The 23809-nt window shown below is 44.9% G+C and overlaps 1 protein-coding gene across 3 annotated transcripts in view; it reads right to left on the bottom strand.

Moving 5' to 3' along the window:
* TRIM45 (tripartite motif containing 45) overlaps window positions 1–23809 on the bottom strand; it is a 93268-nt gene that overhangs the window by 11372 nt on the left and 58087 nt on the right. For all 3 annotated transcript variants that reach the window (XM_085620972.1, XM_085620974.1, XM_085620973.1), the window contains exons 3-4: window positions 10227–10960; window positions 6652–6781 (exon numbers count right to left, since the gene is read on the bottom strand). In XM_085620972.1, coding sequence (XP_085477098.1) covers window positions 6652–6781; window positions 10227–10960 — 864 coding nt within the window. The remainder of the gene's footprint in view (window positions 1–6651; window positions 6782–10226; window positions 10961–23809) is intronic.

Here is a 23809-nt window from a genome sequence, read left to right as displayed (position 1 = left end):
CTGGATCCGGAAAACTTTTCGCAGCAGCACCCCTGCGCGCCAGGGGGCGGCGCCGCACAGCTCCGCCCTGACGTCGTCCATGGACGTGACATCAGTGGAGCCATATATGCCCCTCCCGGCGCGCTTATGTTGGTTTTCTTTTTTTTCCTTGTCCCAACGCAGATCCTGGAAAACCAGGCTGTTTTTCAGGCCTTTTGACGCCTTCGGCGTCACGGAACAGTGTGCGATGCCTTGGGCTTGAAGGCGTGTGAGACCTGCAAGCTACAGATGTCGGTCATGGATCCACACGCGATATGTATGAGGTGCCTTGGAGAGCACCACGACTCTGAAGAGTGCGACGCCTGTCAACAGATGAAGCCTAAGTCCCTTAGGGAGCGTCCTATGAAGCTGCTGGCCGCCCGGATGTCCGGTCCTGCTCCTTCACGTCGTCGATCTTCTCTTCCGGTTCGGCATTACTTGCGGGGTCATCCCAGCGAACGTCGTTCGAAGGCAGGTAAACATAAGCGTAAGTTGCGGAGGACATCATCTGGTCAGCGCGACGCTGGGGCCTGCGGCTCTCGGTCCTTGCCAGGTACGGGCACCCAGCAGTCGTCTCCCCCATACCCACCCTTTCCGGGTGTCGCAGTGACTAGAACCCAAATGGAAGCCTACTCTAAGGCACTCCAGACTTTCTTTGGGTTACCTCCTCTCCCTGGTGCGCCTACAGGTCCCACAGAGGAGGAAGGCACTCGTGTCGAATCTTCGCCGGCGGATTCGTCCTCAGCGCTGGCTGTGTGCGTCGACTCCGGCTCCGGAGTCGATACGACGCCAACGAGACACGGCCCGAAGGGGCATCCCAGTTGTCTATACAGGTCGCCCGTCCAGTCAACGCATAGCCCCGTGTGGCTTCCTCCGCTGACGTCAGATGCGTCGCCGGGCTCCACGCCGACGGCTCCTGTACTGCAGGAGCTCCCAAACACGCCCGGTAGCTCCCCCTCCTCCCCCCAGGTGGAGGTTGAGTCGCCGTCCATTGGCGCCCACGTCGAGTCCCCTTTCGCGGTTCTCGAACTTGATACGACGCCACTGGATCCCTTGTTACAGAAGGATCAGCTCACAACGGGTTCACCATACCCAGGGTCGATTATGAGCCCCTTGATACAGGTGCCTAGTGTTCCTTGGCCCGTGGATCAACCCCACGCTGGTCAACTCTTGTTCTCTAGTGGATGGGTTAGCTTTCAGCCGTTCCCGACCGACTGATTGTTGTCTCCTCCCAGGTTGGCGACCGAGGCTAGAGGTGCCTTCGCAAGGGCTATTCGCAGGGCTGCGCATATTCTCCGCTTGCAAACCCCTGGGGTTTCCCTTCCCACCGATCCTTTACTGGATCTCCTCCAAATGGAGCCTGTGGATGTGGAGCCTGTGCTGCCCCTTGGTGGGTCTTTATATGATGTCATGCTTGGGCCTGGGCGCGGCCCTCTTCCGGTGACCCTGTTGATAGAGCCATTGCTCGCCGGCACTGTCCTGCCCCGGATGATCCTATCTGCTTATCTCTTCACCCTAGAGATCAGGGTCTGGTTGTTCAGGCGGGTTTCGCCTTACAACCTTCTTTCGCTTTACCGTTGCTCCCTCCCACTAGGGCAGCTTGGTGGCTGAAGACCTGTGGACGCAACGTTTTTGCCTCCACCAGTGCTGTCATTCGTGTCTTAAACACGTCTTGCATGTTTGCACGTGCTTCCTTTGCCATTTGGTCAAGCCCATTCTTCCTTCTCTCCCGGAAGCACCCAGGGCAGACTTGCATCTTCTTCTTGATGGGCGTGGATTGGCACAATATTCCATTTGTTCTGCCCTAGACGCTACCGACTCTGTTAGAAGGGCAATAGCACGGTCGGTTGCTTTACGCTGGCATGCGTGGCTGCTGGATAGTCGTTTCCCCGACAACGTTCGGGAGGCTCTGTGGGATCTGCCATTCAGTGGTGTAGACCTTTTTGATTGTCACGCTGATTCAGCGGTCTCCCGCCTTATGTCTGGTCTCCCGTGATTCGCTGGCCCTTGCGACCAAGCTTTCTTGGCTTTGTGAGCCTGTTTTGTCGCACTATGTGTGACTTTATATTGCTTTCCTTAATAGGAAGAGTTGCCTTTCTTTGTTTAGGACCTTGGATTCATGAAGTAATGCCCAGATGGCCTGGGCGGATGTGCCGCCCTGTTTGCCTTGGTTGGTCCACAAGAGGCCCCTTGCGGGGGTTAAGACTTACCCTATGTGGGGTACTTAATAACGTACACTCCTGGGGAGTATTATTCACAGGGTATCTTTTTTAGATCGCCCCGTCTTCTTGTCTACTCTGTGCGTCCCACATGTGTTTGTCGTGGTTTGGCGCTTCAAAGGTTGTGGTCTACTGTTCGACGTAGTACTTTCAGGCATTGGCTGTTTTCCATTTTTTAACTGCCACTGTCCCCTGGAAGCTTTTTTTTGGTTCCGTCCAGACGCAGTTCTTCCACAACTGACGCCCTGTCTTGTTAGCGCCAGGCAGAAGTCGCTGTGCGACACGCTCTTCCTGTTGCGCGTGATTAAAGTGCACCCTGGTATGATTCGCTTCATAGGGTGTTTATGTTCTTTCTCGCGCTTCTGCGGTGCTGGTTCTACCCTTCACTATTCGGGTTGGGTATTACTTTCTCGTACTTCAGCCCTGTCTGGGCTTCTTCTTCTTCTTCTTAAATGGGGCATCTTTGCCCCATGTACGTCTATGCTGTGCATTACCTTATACACCCCATTTCTGGCCACTTCCTCAACAGAAGTTTGTTCCTAATGCGGTCTGCTCAGGTGTTTTCCACACTTCTGCATTGCGTTCCTGCTGTAGCACTCTCAAACGAGTGTTCTCTTCAGGATACTCGCTTCTTAGGTCCCTGGGCCATTAGGATCATCCTAAATGTTCTCACTATCGTGGTCTGCCTCCACCTCTTCATCTGTCTACCAGTGGACTGTAGCTCCTCCCGGGAGGTTAGCGGATGTCGCTTGCAGCTCCGGACATTGCCCGGTCTACTTCTGCTTCCATATAACTGTGCGTTCTTTCAAGTACCCAAGTTTTTCATCACGTGAAGCCTCATTTTACACGTGTTTCTTCTTAGTCTTTATCAACTTTGTGTTCCTCACACAGCAGACTCGCGTGAACACGTCCCTTCCTGCGGTGTGTCTTCGTGCAGATCAACTCAGCCGGCAAACTCATGTGTGGGTGTCCTGCTTGCCACATACCCCCGCTTTTTCACAGTTTCCTACCTGCGAATGGATTCTTCCCCTTTGTGGCTGCTCAAACTACCCTACAAGGGTTTTTTTCCTCTACCTCGGGTGGTTCTACCGTCCTCAAGGTATAACTGTGTTCCTGTCTTCCACATGACTATCATTCTTCCTGTAGTCCTGTGTTCGGAACTTATCATGGTTGCCGTCGGCCCTCTCTCATGTCTTGTGAAGGGGCGACCATTGGTATCCTGCCAATGCTATCCCATGTCTCTTAGCCGGTGCAGGTTCGATGCACTGTTGTGCATACTGGACCGGTATGCCCTGACTCTGTCATACCAGTTTGTCATCTCTCTGAATTTCATTTCAGTCGGCACATCGGATTCTGCGGATATATTGGACCCTAGGTTCAATTCTCATCTTGGCAAAGCCAAGACCTCTTACTTCCACTTCGGCATTCTAGCTTTACGCTTTATTCTCTCAACCCAGTATACATACAGGGTTTACCAGCTGTCTTGGACGGCTCGCGGTCAGAGCTTCATGGTCTGGTGTGACTGCGCTAGCTTGCAGTCCCTACTGTCTTTGTTCAACTTGCTGACGTCTCAGTTCCCTCAGGAACTTGTTGGGGTTCAGTCGCAGACCCGCCTCCTCTAGGAGTATGGCTTTGGTATCTATTCTAAGTTAAGGAATCTGCGGCTAGATGTCTCTATCAGATGAACAAGGTACTTAAATTCGGTAACGATGTATCTAGTAGAGACACAGTCTAGCCGCAGATTCCTTAACGCCCGCCCATACTCCCCGCTTTGCAAGGGCCTTTTCAGGTTGGGCTTCCTGCATTCGCCTCCCTCCGGGTGGCTTCGTCTTTCTGCAGTGTGACATCTTTCACTTCACTCCTACACAGAATAATTCATTCTGTTTTGCTTGCTCCACTCTGCCGTTCTCGTGATTAGGCGGTATGCTCATGTGTCAGGTGTCCTTTTCAATCCTTACGCCCTGGGTTGTCCAGTCCCCCCCCCGTCTCCCCTCTCTCGCCTTCTTAATCACCTTGGGGTCTCTTGCCTCCCCAGTGGCCCATTAGTTTGAACTCCATTGGCTCTGCCCCTGTCTAATGGGTCTCTTACCGGGGATACGACGTCCCTTTCTGGTGCCATCTTGTGATGGATTATCTTTGCTCATGGGTTCCAGACTGGTTGTCCTTCACAGTTATCTATTATGGTTGCAGACTTCTATCGTCTGCCACAATGTTTTTTCTCACATCTTCTATTACCTCCGGGGGAGTTTTAGGGAGGTTTAGTATTCGCTTTTGTGGGATTGCCCCTAAAAGCGGTGCTATGCTCTTTCCATTTGCTAGTTTTCAATATACAGTGCCCGGCACTGTCCTTTATGGTGCTGTTTTTTCACCATTTGCTTTCTTTTGCATTTTCCCATATGTTCCCATATTCTCACAGTTTTTGGTGGTGGCTCCGTGTTGTGGTGCGGAAAAGTCTCTCCGACTAAAACTGATGTCAGGGCGCCGGGAGGGGCAGATATGGCTCCACTGGTGTCCCGTCCATGGACGACATCAGGGCGGAGCCGTGCGGCGCCGCACCCCGGCGTGTTGAGGTGCTGCTGTGAAAACTGTTCCGGATCCAGTCTGAAGCCTGGGGATATTCTAAGTTAAGGAATCTGCGGCTAGACTGTGTCTCTACCAGATACATCGTTAACGAAGGTAAGTAACTCGTTCAACAAGGTTGGTTTGAACATTTCTGCCAGGGCTGAATTTGGTTCCGCCCCTGCTCTATTTGCAGCACAGAGACATTGTTTAGAAAACGTACACAATGCCGACAAAATGGCCGCCAACGCCTAATGTACTGCTAGATCTACAATAAATTAATCTAGGAGAACATCCAACGATGGCACATGAGAACCGTCCCGCCCACTGGCCACGTCACAGTTGCGCACCTTCAATAAACATCCTCTAATATGCTGCATGACTCACACACACAAGCAGGGCTCCTGCATTCATGCCACAGCGCTTATTGGTTTAACAATGGGGCACTGATCTGCTGCATGTAAATATCTTTGTTCACTGACTGGTCAGGGTGCTTGAATGTGATTGGTTATAATGAGCTAAAGGCTCAGTAGACGGGCTTACAGATAATACTGACCACTTCCTTCCATCTATCCAGGGATTCCTAGGGTTCCTCCTGGAACCTCCCCCTGTTGGACACATGCAAACAATGAATGTTGGGTACCCGAGTGAAGCCTGACCTTTCAGACTGACGACGATTATTGGGTAGTAGCTTTGGTGGGTTCTGTTATTGACCAATCGTTTGTCGCAGTCTCGCGTTCCTTTGCCCTTCCAATTAGATAAGCAAGTGCATGTCGCTGTGAAAGTCAAGGCTAACAAAAGGAGGTGATTGTTGGTTAGTACCTTGCATCCTGCACATCAAGAGTGCATATAGTCAGAGCTATTACATCTAAAAAAAATAAGTCTTTATTTACAAGCTGGTAAAATAGGAAAGGATACACACCAGAAGCGACCTCGAACACATTAATAACATTTATGCACCTAGTGCTACGTCTTCCAACATGGGGCCTTACATGGCAACATTTTTATCATCTCGGCCACCTTCGTGTGTCTTCTGGTTTACCATCACCCAGTCAATAGGACAAGGCGCCAGACAACACACAGCGCTCACATTTGCGATGATACGGCTGCCATTTGGCATGGTTTCTTGGTAGACCTCAGTGCAAAGCATGACCATCATTCCGTTTCAGTCCAGGGGGCTCAGATGCTCCACATGTAGGGTGAATGACCAACCATGATTGAAATGTGGTCTCTCCAGAAGGGTTGGATTCCTTTCAGGGCTGATGCAGAGTATCTCGAGCACTGGACACATAACAAAATAATGATGCAAAGCAGAGCCTGTATATATAAACTTATACCCAGTGATGGGCGATTACTTTAGGTTTATCCTTCAACCAGCGCATCTTCACGACTTCCCCAACAGCCCGGAGAGCGTGTGAGTTTACCTGCTGCTGTATGCGCTGGCTGTACCTGTTCTGTGTGCGAGGGAAGATTTCACTGCTCTTTTGTGTGCTTCATAGCTACATGTGTTTTATACACTGCTGGGATCACTACACATTTAATGTCTGGAGGACCTAATATCACGTAAGTTCTCCTATTAAGGTCAGCAACAAACATGTCTTCACTTCCAACATGCTACACCAGCACAGAAGGGTCCACCATAAAACATTTTAGCAGGTTATGTCCCTTAGTGACAGAAGGTGGGAAGTTAAATGTAGTTTTACTGAAGAAGGGCTTGGAACAAAAAAAACTTACACCTCTGCTCAAGGGCCTTACTATACATAAGAAAACAGAATGAAATCAAAGGATATCCTGATATATTATTAACCACAAAAATCAACAGCTGCTACCAAACTAGGCCGCGCTCGCTACTCACCAGTCCTTCCTGTCCTTGTTCACCATGCTGACACGAACCTGCTCCCCTCCACGTCCCATCCGCTCAGAAGACGCATCCTTGCAAACGAGTGTGAAGGCTGAGATCTGCGCCTCACGCGCATTGTGGAAATCTGGGAACGGAGAGAGAGCAGAGTATTACTTCAGTGGTTAAAGCTATACAAAGAATCATGTGTTTCTTCAAGATTGGTATGTTACTGTGAGGTGGCCCTTAGAGGGTGACATTATTAATAACCTTTTATTCTGTGCTGCATACATTTAATAGCTCTTTTTGCAATATGTTTGGCATTTTGGTGACTTGTAAAATCTGTAAAGTGTAACTCCACACTAGACTGCTCAACTTTGCTGTATAGTGGAATGGAGAAGACCAGAGCGGTGCTTCATCGATCAGCCTATTGATGGGATGATCCCATGGATGGGGAGAAAACATCCCTCATGGGCTTCATATTCATCACCCGTTACTAGGGTTACATTTGAGGTTTGAGACCAGTGTGTACATGGCTGGGCCTTTCCATATATTTATCACCATTTACACCTCTTTACGGCAACCCTGACTTTACTCCAGCACTGGATCACAGAATGTACTGGAATAGGAGATGCATCGGAGACTTATCTGGCATGGGCCGCCGAGGACAGTAGGAGAGATTTTGGCTTACTGGAATCTTTAAAGATTTCATTATCGCCAACTATGGCACTGGGCCATGGAACCAGCTGCTAAACCAGGGGCTAGTCACCCTGCCCCTCCCCGCAAAATTTGAAAAGCTGATTTTGTTGAAAGAAAGTGATAAAACCTGATCTTTGAAATTTACAATTTCTCACTAACTTAGCAGCAGTTGCCAAATTTCCCTTGGTGGAAACTTTAATAGGCAGATTTAGGATGACCATTCATTGAGAAAGCATGGGAAAATATATTTAGGAGGGCACATTATTCAGCAAAGCCTGCCGCTGGGAAAGATACAAAGGTTACATTAGCACTGCACTGGTGTCATGCCCTGATTAACTTGCAGGACTGGGAACCATGGAAATCTAACAAGTGTTGGCAGGGGTGCAGAGGCACAGACACTTTAGTTCCCCTTTTATGCACTGCCCAAAACATCGTAAGTACTACTTCAAAGTCTTTGAAAGAGTCAGTAAAATGACTGACACTGCTGTTCCAAGATTCCTAGCAAATATGATGTAGGGTTGATTGCACAATCAGACTTACCTTGTACAACGAGGGAGGCAAACACATACTTATGACACTGCGCACAGACAGACAAGTCATCACTGCAAAGCTGAGCCCTGGATTGTAAGGAGTGGCGTTATTGATTTATGGAATTCCGTGGGCAAGATAAAGATATCTATGAAACTTGAACAAAGCTAGTAATGTTTATGAGGCTGTGTAACTTAGACCAGAGTTCGGACAATGGGAATTCCAACATGGCCACCGATCACAGGACTGCCAAGGCAGCACACTAGTCTTGTTCAACAACTAGTGCGCTGCCTGCTGCCTTTACAGGCCTGTGATCAGTGGCCATGTTGGAATTCCCACTGAAAGAGCTCAGGCCTACATTACAGACTGATTGGGCTCTGTTCTCCGTCTAAACCAGAGAACTCACTTGTCCAGATTTATAATTTTATGCATTATCCCACCGGAACATTCATAAATATACCACAGAGCTTGTGATATAGATGCAACAAGGAGGAAGAGTAGCACGAGAATCCTTTAACAATGTCATAGACAAAAATCAAGAAATGTTGCAACTCTTAGGTTCATCTGTTCTTGTTGGGTATTTAAGAAAAGGGAAATTTGATACAACTTGCTTTTGATCCAGGGTTGAAGGGTCTTTCACCAGCCACTGGATGCAGGCAAGCGTATGTGTTAGCGTGAAATAATAATGAAAGACAGATTTGATTTAAAAAATACTTGAACGGGATTCAGGGATTATGGCAACCTAGTTGAGACAACCATTTATAAAACAACCTCCAGTAGATTTATAACCAAGGTATTCTGCGGCTATGTGGGTAGATCAGACGTAAAGTCTAACAAAGTTTAGGACAAGGACTTCCAAGAGGAGGCGTTGAAAAAAAGAATGCACTGCTTCCACTAGTCACCGTTTTAAAAATATGTTCAAGAAATAAAATAAAAGAATGCACTGGTTCCACTAGTCACCGTTTTAAAAATATGTTCAAGAAATAAAATAAAAGAATGCACTGGTTCCACTAGTCACTGTTTTAAAAATATATTCTAGAAATAAAATAAAAGAATGCACTGGTTCTAATTTATACAATATTTATCACAATCACTTTCTTTATTCAGCCAGGTCAGATCTGTTTCAGTGGGTCTTTAGCTGCAGGGTTGACCTTCTGTAGTGAGGACTGCTATTTATATACGTACATTGCGAAGTTAGCACAACCGCGTTAGATGTTAGAAAGCCATCTCGCCACTTTTGCACACGACACTGCAGTTACATGTTATTATTTGAGAAATGCTTGCTCGCCTTTGCTTCACATGAGAACTGTCTGTTGTTCACATCCCTAACAGTGAGCTGCGACCTTGGTCTGAACATTGTGTAAAGAAACAGTCTGGGTCGCTAGACGGTGCATGTTGTTGGGTTCAGGTTGATCGGCCCACTATTTAGCCATAACACGCACGCAGCTGCAAATACCTGAAAGTCGAGTGCTTTTAATATTGCAGGCTGCATACTTTATACACATTCGGAAGAAGAGCTTTCTCAGGAGCAGAGTATACCTGATGCTGTGATGTGATTCCACTAAGCTGATCTTTACGGTATGGGGTTCCCCATTCAAGCCTAGAGACCTTCTATTAGTCTAATAATAATAATATTAGTTTACTAGCGAAAGGAAGGTGGCTGTAATCCACTGTCATTTTATTATGATTTCTCCTTTCATTCTCTATGGTATTGTAACTATGCTGATGGTTTTGATCTTAATCGTTTGTCTGCTTATGTTAGCCAAAGTACTGCATCTTAGGACACGAGGTTTATAAAATAAACTCTTTAAACTTTACCGTGTCTCTGCTTACTCTTGTTGTGGACTGGTATAAGAATAATTACAAACAGGTATTTCTGATTCCCACCATTCCTGAGAATACACTAAGTCGCTTGTTCTGGGTTGTCTATACATTGGGACCGCCGAGATAAACTCGGAAAACGAATGGGACACTGATGCTGGTCGGATAAGGGGTTCTGGGTTCTGAGGTGAGTTTTTGGTGCACCACAATTCACTGAGGGCCTGGGTTCCTGTGCATAGTTCTGTGCATGAGCAGAATCTCTGCAACACTTCCTTTAAGACTGCCATGACCAATAACCCCAGAAACCTCTGCAATGTGTACCTGTGACCTGGACGTTGGAACTCATCTCAGCATTGAGTGCTTAGGTCAACAAGCTACCATTAAATCACAAACATTAACAGGTTTTTTGCAAAAATAAGCTCCTAGACAAGTGGATTTAGGGATACGCCTGAAATTGATAGTGCTGGGAAAACTCAAGTTGCGCCTAACTCAACAAACTTCTCATTCATGAAACAATTTTCAAAGCATTTTTGTGCATGCCATACCTTCTCCTTCTAGGGTGCACTTGCTGGGATCCACTGTTTTGGTAACTATTGTGCCAAACATTTCATATCCACCACACTGGCGGGCCTTTTCGGTAGAGGAGAAGCGGATGCCACTGTCCACGCAAGGGTGGACGCTGTAATCTGCTTTATTCAATTTCTTGAGACGGCGGACCACCACCCCCTTTGTCATCAGGATCTCTATGTCAGAGCCAGCAGTCAGCAGACGCTCAGTGAAGTCCACCCCGGTCCTCATGTCTGCCAGCAGCTGCCCTAGTTGTGCCCGCTGCAACTGGAGAGCATGCTCCCTCTGCAACCTCAGCTCCTCTAAGCGTGCCAGGAGCCTCCCACGATGCTCCTCCACTGCCCGAACATAACCATCAGCAAACTTGTGTATTTCTGCCTTCACAGACTCAAGGCGGTCGGCCACGGACTTCCCGGCCCCCTCGATCTCCTGCAAAGCCCCTTCTAGGGCCCCCACATGGGGCTGTGTGCACTTGAGCAGTTCCCGCATGTAGTCACCATGCTTGTGGATTATACTGCCAGTGAAGTCGTAGGCATGCTCGCGGTGATCGCCCACCACACAGTCCCGACACACTGGGCGGTCACAGGTCTCGCAAAAGAGGCGCAGTTCCTCCGCAGGGTGGGACGCACACTGGATGGGCTTCCCCATGCGACTGAAAGACTTGAGGTCCTTCAGGCTCACCACAGCATGGCAGGCAGTTTTCTTCTGTCGCCTGAGAGAGACAAAATGATCATGTTAGGTCAATTTCAACATGAACAGTTACATTGTAGGTCAAAGTTCAACACAACCAGGAACTTCTCTAATTCTGAATCTACGTAAAGACATGGAATGGACAATTCTTTATCATCACTCATGGGTGTAGCAGGAATCTTAGTCTACTGTAAAGTGAGTTACGCACCTCCCGAAACTATTTATGAATAACCTGGGGGTCGATTGTTCGGAACCGAGCAGGGCTTGGCTGACTCTGCCCATTCCTTTCAAAACAAGTAGTTTACGACAGATAATGATATTTTATTTCAGCAACAGATAACTCAGTTGTGGAATGTGCTATATAAACAAGCATTGGCATAGCCAATAGGTCTCGCCTTTGGGACCTTATAAGTATTTAGTTATGCAGCACAATATCCTTACTGCAACAACATTAACTGTTGCGTGGCTAAACACTTATAAGGTCCCAAAGGCGAGACCTATCGGCTATGCCAATGCTTGTTTCCCATTACAGCCTTCTTATGTTTTATCTCTAATAAGGTGTCTTGAGATGTTTTCTAGTCTCAAGTGAAGATTTCAATTTCACATGTTGCAGATACGACCCTTAATACTGCCACATAAAATTCAACAGGCTCATGGAACCGTTTTCATGGAGGATAAAACCGGAAACGCTACGCCACAATGCTTGGCTCAGCATCCAAGTGAACTTGTGACAGCTTTTTCATCTAAAAGTAGATTCGGACGCATCCTCTACACCACATATTACAGGATGACCAAAAAAATGTTGCCTCCAAATTCCTAAATGTCCTATACAAAATTACTGTTTCGATGATATTTCAGAAGACGAATCAAAGAAAAATAGATGGGACAGAAATTCGGCGCGAAACCCGAAAAGCAGCCCTTTAAATAAACTGAGTAGTAATGGATCTATAGTGAATTACATGCCTATATTACACCAGATTGTTAAACATCCACTGCTGATTACTCACTGCGTATAGAGATGCCCTAGTACTGCCTTAGGCGCAGCGAGTGAAGTAGTAGCCAATGTCCAAGTCTATCCAGTAACCCTCTACTCACAAAATGTTCAAGAACAGCAGATCATCTTATTCAGAATGTATCGACAGAAGGCACTTCTGATTGGATTCTCATCAACTTCAATTTATTCTTAGCGTATACCAACAGTCAACATCATCTGCCAACTATTCATTTATCCTAGTGAGTAGTGTCTGAAATTCGGAATTTACTACCACAAACCTTTTGAGAATTGCATGAATATTTAATAGATGTATATTTCAAGACAGAAATTTGGTTTCACAGTGTCTTGTCTAACTTTTTTTAGACTACCACGCAACTTGTGTAAACAAGCATTTGCAATCCAATAGGTCTCGCATTTATGCGAGTTCAAGCGATTGGCATTGTAAATGACAATGCCTTTTATTTATGTTTTAATAACGAAAACAAAAATAAAAGGCATTGTTATTTGCAATCACAATAGCTCAAACTGCGAGACCTATTGCATTGCAAATGCTTGTTGTTTAATCCCGTTGTGTTTATATTTTTGTTGTTGTTGTTTACTATAGCAGAACTCGCCCAGGAGGTGTCGGGGCTTTACGGGAGCACCGGTTGCATTATAGAAGGACACATTCATTTTTAGGCACTAGGAGGTCCAGGTGTTAGGCGTATAGAGTGCGTAGGGTCTACGCCCTGTGCGTGACGTGTCTGCATAGTGTCAGCTGGGAGTATTCACAGAGACAAGGGCATGTTTCTGGGGAGTGCAATATGGGTGGAAGAGGGGCTGTTAAATGCCCATAGTGATGTCTACAAGGTGTGGTTAGCGCACCCATGAGTGGCCCCGGGGCACTCGCTCGTGTGTATAATTTATAAGATGTACAGATGGTGCCTATAAATGTGTGCACTGAGGAGCTATGAATCACCCATATGGTGCACGTAAGGTGCTCTGCCGTATTTTTGGAAGACACATATGGCGCCTAGAGACTGCAGGTCATGTATGTTTCCACTGTATAGCTGCATCTATGTAATATATACAGAGTAGGGGAACTGTGGCCCTGAGCCCATGGCCGGAGTCTTGGGGTGTGGGAACGGGTAAAACACGTGGCTAAATAATAATACACTGCAGGTATTGAGTTATCTTTCAGGTAAATGCCTAGAACAGATAAACGCTCCTCCAAAGAAATGGAAAAATAAATGCATGTCAAACCAATCACATGGAAATGCACTGTTTTATGATCTGAAGCTTCAGTCGGTGAATACGACACCTGCAGATGTCTGCGTGCGACCACAGTCACATCCGTGAATCCTTCCCCGCACCGGGGAAGAGTGACCTGTGCACTTCTAGTGCTGCAAAGTCGTACCCTGGGAGGAGTGTGACCCCTGTGGATGTCTGTGTGCGACCAGAGAGTCACAGCTGTGAATCCTTCCCCGCACCGGGGAAGAGTGACCTGTGCACTTCTAGTGCTGCAAAGTCGTACCCTGGGAGGAGTGTGACCCCTGTGGATGTCTGCGAGCGACTACAGTCACATCGGTGAATCCTTCCCCACACCGGGGAAGAGTGACCTGTGCACTTACAGTGCTACGAGGTCGTACCCTGGGTGGAGTGAGACCCCTGTGGATGTCTGTGTGCGACCACAGTCACCTCCGTGAATCCTTCCCCGCACCAGGGAAGAGTGACCTATGCACTTCTAGTGCTACGAGGTCGTACCCTGGGAGGAGTGTGACCCCTGTGGATGTCTGTGTGACCAGAGAGTCACAGCTGTGAATCCTGCCATGTACTTGGGAAGAGTGACCTGTGCACTTATAGTGTGCAAAGTCGTACCTTGTGAGGAGTGTGACCCCTGTGGATATCTGTGTGCGACTAGAGAGTCACAGCTGTGAATCCTGCCATGTACTTGGGAAGAGTGGCCTGTGCACTTCTAGTGCTACGAGGTCGTACCCTGGGAGGAGTGTGACCTCTGTGGATGTCTGTGTGCGACCAGAGAGTCACAGCTGTGAATCCTGCCATGTACTTGGGAAGAGTGACCTGTGCACTTATAGTGCTGCAAACTAACGCACCCGGGACATAACGCACGCTGTAAACGTAAAATAGTATTAGACGCAGTATTAGGCTGTGCAAAGTGTGTTAAAACATTTCATGTTTGAGATCACAGAAGTCGTCTCAAATATATATATTATTAATCCAATCAGACTGTTCCTGGTGCAAACATTTGTGTAAATGTCCCTTAAAAGCACGCACTCCAGAGCTCCCTGGTAACAGCTTTGGGTTCTTCTAAAAATTACACATTTTAGGCACCAAGACCCCTCAAGTGACTTCATCAATCAAAGCCTGACCCGGCCCGAAGCAGCCTTTACATTTGCTGAGTAGCCTATTCCTTAAAATACCTCTCTCACAGGCACTCGGGTGAGAAGGCTGCTTTCTGTTTAGCCCTCTGTACCTCCCTCGCCCCCCCCTTTACTTTCAGCAGGTGCCCCCCAGTGTCGCATTAACCACCCACGTACCATTGATTTTCACAAACAAATAAGGGGACTGGTTTGTAAAAATTAAAAAAGAAAGGACCCGCCGCTCCCTATCAATGCAGCCCACCTCGACTAGTTCCCACAATATTGATAAAAATCCAATGTATATAGCGCTTTATACCATTCTTGTATTACCAAATGTAATGGGAGTCAATGTACCGACCTGAGTGTGGCGGTTCGAAGAAATGACTTCAGGGCACCGCGAGTGTCAGCAGCGAGCGTTGAACTGACGGAGTCATCGAGGGCGCACCACGTACGCCTGAGGGCGTGTACAGCGCTTCTAATAAGGGTCATGCACATATAAAGCGCCGACTGGGTGCCTGAAGGGTTTCTAGGCAGTGTGTATGTGCGTGCCACTGGGACCCCATGGGGAGTTACAGTGTCTCTGGCGCACGTGAAGGGCGTGTTTATAGGGTCCTTGATTGTTTGTATAGCGAGGGGTCTATAAGGGGTCACCAGGGCATAGGGAGGGGGGTGTGATATTTAACCTTTGCAACACAAGTGTGATGAAATGCTCCCTGGGGTGGGGATAGAGAGGGGACACCCCTGCCTCCTGGTGTCTGGGTCCGCACCCCTAGAAGTGAAGGTTCGCACACCATCACCCCCACCCCGCAGAGATGCCACCTCCCTCACACACCCCTTCCACCGTGAGGTGCGTGTCCCCACTCTTTCACGGCCCTACCCGCCCGTCCATCACGGCTCTCTCTCACACCTGACTGCGTCCTCCGCCTCACCTGCAAAGAGGGGGTTAGTTTTCTGTAAAGCGCCTCGTTTTCCGGGCAGAGAGGTGGGCGCCATAGAAATATCAGAAATAAACAGAAAACGCTCAATTTGAATTGGACAAATTGTATACTGGATGACTGTTTGCGTAATACTTTTTGAAACACTGTGCATGCTTTGTTTTTAAACCTTACCACTTGACAATGTCAAAAATCAAGTGGTATGTCCTAACGAAAATGTCTTTTTTCGTTGTACTGCAGCGAAAATCGGGTCCGCCTTATTTTATTTCCAGATCACTGCACAAACTCAAACTTTACTTTATATTTCGCGGATCAAAAATGCACATGTTTAAAATAGCAGGATAAAAGCCAATCATACCCACTCAAATCTTTTCCATGGCCTAGCCTTATGGGAAATCCAATAAGCGGCACAAAGACCAGCAACGCACGACATATATTTTAGTGGTTGCTGGTAGAAAGCGTTACGCTTCCTGCTGTAATATCTTTATTTCTTATAAGGGATTGTTAATTAAAGACCCTTGCCACCACCAGTTGAGTAGTAGAGGTTCAAACAAACTGGCAAGGGTGGTAGTGTACTCTTTCCTCAGATGTTGGGTCAGGGAGGTGATTGCCAACCACAGACCAATCAGATTAACCACCGTGGCAGGAAACTCAGTAGCAAGATAACTAATGCCAAAGCAAATTTAATATGAAAGTTTATGATATACAAGGCAATATGGAGCCTTAAGCAGAAGGAAATTTGAAACAAGTGTACTTAATTTATTTGGATGCACGAACAGGGATATTGATTAGTAGGGCAATGGATATAATTTGCTTCATTTTCATTAGGGGTTTAGTCAAGAATTTTTACCGAAAAACCAAAGCTTAATTTGTGTCGGTGGTTCCAGTCGGTCTCCACCACACTAATTTCTGGGGACCGAGACATATTTTTCATCAACAAATTTTGCCCCCGAGCAAGAGAGAAACTAATAATAGACGGAAAGAAAAAACAGATAAAAAAGATGTGATAACGGGAGAAAGCAGCCATGAAAAAGTGCGATAAAGATACAGGAAGTGTCTGCACTGGAAGAAAAACAAGCCGGGCGCAAGCAAGCTCCAGCTCGCTATGCCCTGAGACGGTCAGCTCCGCGAGGCAGGCCTCACACGCTATCCTGGGAGGTGTGAAAGTGGCGCCGAACAAAACACGGCTTCTTTCATTTACTTGCTTTCCTATGAAATGGATCCAAAAAAAAAAAAAAAGAAGCCATCGAGTGGTGCGCGTGCCACAGCGAGACATGTGGTTTCAATTATCGTGCCCGTAATTGAAACCACATGACGGCCGGTGCGCGTAATAGACACCAATAGGCAGCGGGTAGAGCAATGCACCCGCCTTTGACCTATTACGTGCGCTCTTTGTAAAAAACACGCACACAAAGCCCAATAGCGTGCCCCAAAAGGAAAAGCACACGCTCGTGCGTGTGCGATTCCTAGACCCGTTTTCAAACCCCCTACAAAATGTCTCGCGCTGCGCGAGCACTATTACACACTGCAACGCTAGGCGCGAGACCTAAAAAGGAGAAATGGAGGAAGTAAAGAAGGATCTAGCTGGCTTGGGACTTTTAACTTGTCTGCCAATCCAGTGTTTCTATGCATCAGCTGTCACGTGAGCCTTCGAGGTGCAAATGGAAGCATATTGTGGAAAAGTAGTCAAAATCCACATCTCACTGTTAGGGAAGGTACCCATGTAAAATTGTTCACAATAAGGAAGGAAGGATAAAAGCAAACTAATTAATAAGCTAAAATAGCAAAGCCAAGCCCATTTCACTGATTTGGCCCGTTGGTGCTGTTCTTAGTTAGCCCCACCTCCCCAAATTGTAGTCTTCAGCTATTTCCTGAAGAAAGGCCAAAACCAAGGTGTCTGTACCAATAAGAAACAACGTCCTGTGATGAGACTTGAACTTGAGGGCTGTTAACTTAATTTCGATCCAAAGTTCCCTGGTCGGGATGTGTGAGGCGATTCCAGAGGACAAGTTGCTTGGGGCTAGAAGATTAAATGGGCTATCCAGTGATTGACGGCACAATAGGTTTTTTAATCCAACCAGACATAATCAAATAAAGGGACCCTTATTGTTGGTGACTACTGATGATGCAAGATTGACTAAGAGCACGCTTGTTTTCTATTGGAGAGCCCCTTTAAAGGATTCGATTGACAAAAGATTGAGCAAACCTGCTGCACCCAAAAACCTGCCACATGATGACTGCCCAGAGAACTCTTCAACAGATGCATAAACCATCAAGCTACCGTGGCCACACATACGTCAGTTCATAGAACGATTGGAACTGTCACATGGATGTCTCGACAAGGACCTGGCATTCTGCAGCCGTAAATATGGGAATATGGTGGGTTCTACATGGTCATTTGGTTTAATTGCATTTTTTTTCTTTCAATGTGACCTTTTATGCTCATCATTTTACCTTTTAATTCAAATATTTGTATTAGTATATGCATAACAAATACAATGTTGAGACACACATAAACCAAATAAAAAGTTAACTGAAGTAAGTTAACACTACCAAAAGGTTAGACCATCAACTTAAATGACTAATCCAAAATAATTTGAACATTATGTTAACTTGAACTTAGGAGGAGGCTGTGGAAGGTGGAGGGTAAGAGACAGTGCACAGGTCATGCTCCCTTTAGTCCCCCTCCTTGTGCGTTGATAGGTGGTCGCACCGCCTCTTGACCCAGTTACCCAGCATTACCTTGAGCGATGTGAGTGAAAAGTGCAGCGTTTGCCTCTGGCTGCTTCTTCCTCTCCTACATACAGCCTGTTAGGCACTCCTCTGGGGTACAAATTCACTTTTTAGCCGGCCAGCGTCCATGCCACTCCCAAACGAACAAGGAGTGTCCATATTTCTTTTTGGTCTTTTTCTCATGTTTCATTCTTTTTGTGTGCTCTTTCAATACCTATGATGTTCCATCACAAATCAGGAGTCAACTTTACTACTGTTAGCAGTTCTAAACTCATAAAACATTACACTGATTATCAACTCTCAGCAATCCTGGCGCGGTCCACCCATTCACGCTCAGATGGAAAGAGGCATGTGTGAACAACTCTCAGGCCTACCACACCCCCCTGTGCATCCACCCGGCTTTGCCTGCACATTGGGAGACGTACAGCAAGCGGAGTGCAGGGCACCTGGGGCTGGAAATTCTCAGACCGTGCAAGCCAGGGCACTTCCAGCACCCAGCCATCACGTAACCAACAGGGGGCACACATGAACCCAGAACCAGATTGTCGGAGTTCTATATTGAGCTTTGTAGCAGGAACATCTCCACGGCCCAGCCTGCATTCCCTCTTAGTAAGAATATATGTTTGATATGTGATCGCAGGTCCTCCTCAACAATACAATCCACTCACAGAGAGAGATCCTCAATTTGACCCAGTACGTGGAAGAGCATTGCCCATGGCTGCGGACCAAACAAAGAAGACGTTAAAGCCCATGATGGCACCAGCAGTGATGACAAAAGATTACTTACTAAGCCCTGAGACTGGGCAACAGCTAGACGTGAACCTTCAATAACACCCCTCTGTCTCTGTCAGAAAGGCTAAACCATAGCAACAGTGTGCCAGGCCAACCAACCACCCAGGAGAAGAAAATGGAGGAAAAAGATATGTTCAAACTAGCCAGGATTATAGGTTTCACCATCAACCACCCGGGAGGATAACATGCAGAAAGAAGACAGATGTATGTTCAACCCAGAGGTTTTCAGAAAATGAAGTTAGTTCAACTGGCTGATCATGTCAGTAGTGCAAGGGTATGTGCAGGTCTGGTTGAGAAACCTACAGGAACCCGTAGATTGCACTAGACATCTGGTAGTATCAAGCCTAGATACGAACGGCAAAACGTTAACAAATCTGCTTATGACCCGAAGAAGGGCAGTGACGATTAATGGGAAACTTGCAAGGTAAGGTTGATGGATCAAGCGCGTCTAATAACAAAGATCCTTGACTTGGCAGAGTATGCTACTGAAGTGAAGTGAAGGGAGGCTAGACGGCACCACGGAGTTATGCAGGGGGTCCTAGAGAGTAATCTGCATGAGGGGCAACACTTCAGGTGCAAGCGCTACCATGCAGTGCACTTCTATCTTACTCAGAGTTGACCAAACGTTTGCCGTGGTAGTTGTGTAAAAGGAAGATCTATACATGGACAGGCCTGGATATGGGAAACGTCTTTATGGAAAAGTATTCCAGTTGAATGTATTTCAAAGGGTGAACGCGATAAGGAAAAATCACCCTAGCCAGGCACAGAGGCAAGGCTCCAAGAGAATCCAGGGCAGTCAGAAAGGGGCTAGAAACTGGTGAGAACAACAGACAGTGAACACTTTCTTTCTCTCCAAAGAGGAGCAGTTGTTTGGAGTATGGATTGGCAGGAAGCATTTGGGGATCAAATGTTAGTGCATGCGAGCCTTAAACCTTCTTCCCCCTATGAGGTGGGTGAAGAGGCACAAGAGGTTTGCAGATAACTGATGCAAAGAATGAAAATTCAGGGGTTCAGGTTGGTGTTTTATGGAACTCATCACTAACTAATATTTGGTTCCCTCAGAAAATATCACCTGGTTTCCAAAGAGGTAGGAGCAATAGAAAAACTTTACAAATATCACATAGTTTATCAGTGACCTTTTTGCTATAAGAAAAAGGGAAATGAGTGAAATTAGTTAAATGTAAGCAAATTCAACTCACAGATATTGTATAGACACTTTGAATAGGAAAGGATACACCTCCTCGGAGAACTCCTGTTGGCAGGAGACATGAAACACTTGACCCAAACTCTCGGAGGACAATCTGATAGCACTGATCTTCCGACTGCAAAGCATTTTATTTTTTTAAGTTCAGATGGACGATTGCGTTAGGAAATGCTCAGCCCTCCCTTTTTAAGTGTTGCCAGCATAATTGTGCATCGCCGGCCTTTAGAAGCGAATGTGTTTGGATGATCATCTAAGGCATGGGTCACAAGGAACACATACTGCGGGAACACCCCCCCCCCCCCCCAACAATCTATGTATTATTGCTCATAAATAAATGGGGAAAGTTGGACATAACTGTCAAGGAAGCGGTGAACTTTGTACAAGAGACCATCAGCCTCCTGCTCATCATGGCTTATGTAAAAAGGAAACCGGCTGCAGGTCATGCAGAGCCCAAGCTGGCTTGCTTGGCATTATTGAACAATTGAATTTAGGAACTTTACATTACGAGAGTCAGGAAGAACAGGGATGTTTTAAAGGGTTAAACCAAAGTAAGCAACTGTCAGAAGGTAAGTTATTCCTGGGCAGACAAAACCAACAAAAGACATCAATGAATGCAGATTCCATGCTCTGGCTGGGGTTTAAATCCCACTTGGGCAGATATAGTGTTAGTTCTCAATTTCACATTTTGTGTGGCAAGGAAAGGGTAAACAGTCTAAATATCGAGTTTTTAATTTCGACTTACAATAATATCGAGTTTGAAATATCGTAGGGACACAATATCAAAGTCAAGAATATCGACAACCAGAATATCGACCTGAATGTAAGAAATATCGTTTTTGTTAATATCGAAGTTAGTAATATCGAAAGCAAAAATATCGATGTTACTAATATCTATATTAGTGTTATGTATTTTATTATGTATTTTATATAGGTTTGTGTTTATATTTTTTGTTAATAATTGTACTAGTTTTAGAATATATGTATACATTTTTAGAAGTTAGTAATTTTGTTTTTTTAAGTAAATTATGCGTTTTAGTACCGTAGCGGGTTGTGGGTTTATAGGGTAATAGGGTGGGAAGTAATTTAATTATATTAAATAAATGTACATTTTTTTAGAAATTAGTAATTATTTTTAAGAACATTTTGCGTTTTAGTTTTGTAGCGGGTTGTGGGTTTATAGGGGAATAGAGTGGGAAGTAATTTAATTGTAATTAAGTAATTATTTGTATTTATTGGTATTGATAATGTTATGTTAAATAATTATTAATTGGTAATTAATTTTTATTAATTAGTAATTAATTGTTATAAATTTATGAATTGGTAATTATATTAAGTCTATTAATTTATTATTGAAGTGTGTTGTGAGTTTATAGGGCAATAGGATGGGAAGTAATTTAATTGTAATTAAGTAATTATATTATTGTTGAGTATTGATAATTTATTGGTAATTAATTATTAATAGGTAAGAACTTTAATAATTAATATTTATATGTTTTGGAAATTAATGTGTTCATTAATTAACTGGTAATTGTCATTAATTCATATTTATTGGTATTTATCAATAATTTATTGTTAATGAATTATTAATTGCGAAACATTTTTTAATAATTATTGGTTTTGGTTATTGAAAATTACTTATTTTTTATATAATTATTTGGTAATTAATTGGTAATGATTATTTAATTGTATTTAGCGTCAATTTAATTGTTAATTAATTATTAATTGATAATTATTTTAAGCACTTATTTATTGGTATTGTTAATTAATTTATTGTTATTTAATAATTACATTATTATTTATTTGAAAAAAATTATTGTAATTACCAGTAAGTGGTTATCCAACACTTTCCCTACAGTTGCACTCTCTGGAGTTGGAATAGTAATTGTTACCCCTACGCTATCCAACACTTTCCCTACTGTTGCACTCTCTGGGGTTGGAATAGTAATTTTTACCCCTACGCTATCCAACACTTTCCCTACTGTTGCACTCTCTGAAGTTGGAATAGTAATTTTAACCCCTACGCTATCCAACACTTTCCCTACTGTTGCACTCTCTGGAGTGGGAATAGTAATTTTTACCCCTATGCTATCCAATATTTACTGTTTTAGTTAATGTAATTTATTTAACAATTTTAAAAAAAAATGTTATATATATTTTTTATATTTGTATTTATATTATTGTTGTATGTGTATGTATTTATAATTTATCAAATGTTTAACAATTTATAAGTTATTACAATAATTAATTGTAAACATTAAGTATATATATATATTATATTTTATATATATATATCTTTAATTGTTTTTTACATTATATGCATTACTTATAATTTTAAACATATTTTTAACTATGTTTATTTTAAATATATGTATCGTTTACTTTATTTTACATTAACCCCTTCTATGCTCATGACGGAACGATTCCGTCATGAGCATCGGTTGAGCTGTGCTCATGACGGAACCGTTCCGTCATGGCCCCGCCCGCGCTCGAACCCTTCAGCACCGCGGGGGAATCCGCGCAGCGCTGAAGGGGTTAATTCCTACCATAAAAAGAAGAACAATATTTTTAACAACGATATTTTTGACAATATATTTCTTTCAATATTTTTGGATTTACCATAATGTAGATACGACTTCGATATTCTTGACATCGATATTTCGGCTCTGATAATTTTGAAGTCGATATTCTGTCAGTGATTCCAAGGAAAGACATGCCTTTAGGTCTACCCCAATGGTGGTGCACTGTTTTGAGTGTGATGAGCCAATTAGCCAGCATCCCTTTGTATGCAGATTGCTTTGGCTGTGTAACCTTTCAGAAGTCTAAGCGTTCCCGTCTCTAACATGCAATGATGGTCTTCACGTCTTCAAAGCTCACTAAAGTGTTTTCACTCAAGGATCTGAGAACAGTGTGTTTGGCAGTCTACAAGGAGGAGTCACCATTACAGACCGTGCAAGTGAGCATATACTTGTAGACAGAATAACTCATAATGTAGCCAAAAGGAATAAGTCAAGCAAACATGTAACAGACTATCCAAGCATCCCAGACCACCCAAAATTCGGTGTAGTGAGCGGTCTGCAGAGGTGACCAGAAAGTTCGGGTCAGAAGATATCTACAGCTGCTGATCACACTCATCCTAGCAACATGGGTAAAATGGACAATGCAGCAAGAAGGCATTTTAGTGAGTGCTTCCAAAGCTTCTTTACAAGGAGCTTGCTTGGAGGAAATTTAGAGGGCTGCAGATTACTCCAGAGAATCAATGTTTAAAAAACCTAAAGACACGAGATACAGCATAGTTGGTAGTGAATAAGCACTGGAACAGAATACACTTCATGCTCGGGCTTGACACAGAATGAACATTTTGTAATTTTCTTATAGGGCCACTAAGATAAGAATTATCAGACCAAAGGAAATAAACACAAGCAGAGTATGAAGTTCTATGTAAATTTGTCAAAGTTGCTTACATATGTAATTGGTTAATCAAACTTTGTCTGCTGGTCCAAATAAAAAGACAGGCAGTGGAAACTGCCACAATCTGAGAAGTTAGAAGCAAATAAGCATCAATTTTAAAGCACAGGATTTTAACTCCCTTCCCAGACTCAGGACTGCCACCCAGTTCTTGGAGTCAGAATGTAGCCTGGTGGGGATTAGGATCTGTCTGGGCTTCCTCTCTCTGTCCTGCTGCTGCTGCAATCCCTCGTGTGGGACCGGCACTGCTCCCTTCCAGTAGTACCACTGTCTATGTCACCATCTATGTGCGTGGGTTGGGCTGTGGTGCTTTGCCCACCTCTCTCAGTCCCCTGCTGACTGATCTCTAGGTAGGGTTACAGCTTACATGGCTCCTGTTACCTGGGGA

The sequence above is a fragment of the Triturus cristatus genome, chromosome 8 (assembly GCF_964204655.1).
Source record: "Triturus cristatus chromosome 8, aTriCri1.1, whole genome shotgun sequence".
Taxonomy (NCBI): Eukaryota; Metazoa; Chordata; class Amphibia; order Caudata; family Salamandridae; genus Triturus; species Triturus cristatus.
This window is presented reverse-complemented; position numbering and strand designations above follow the sequence as displayed.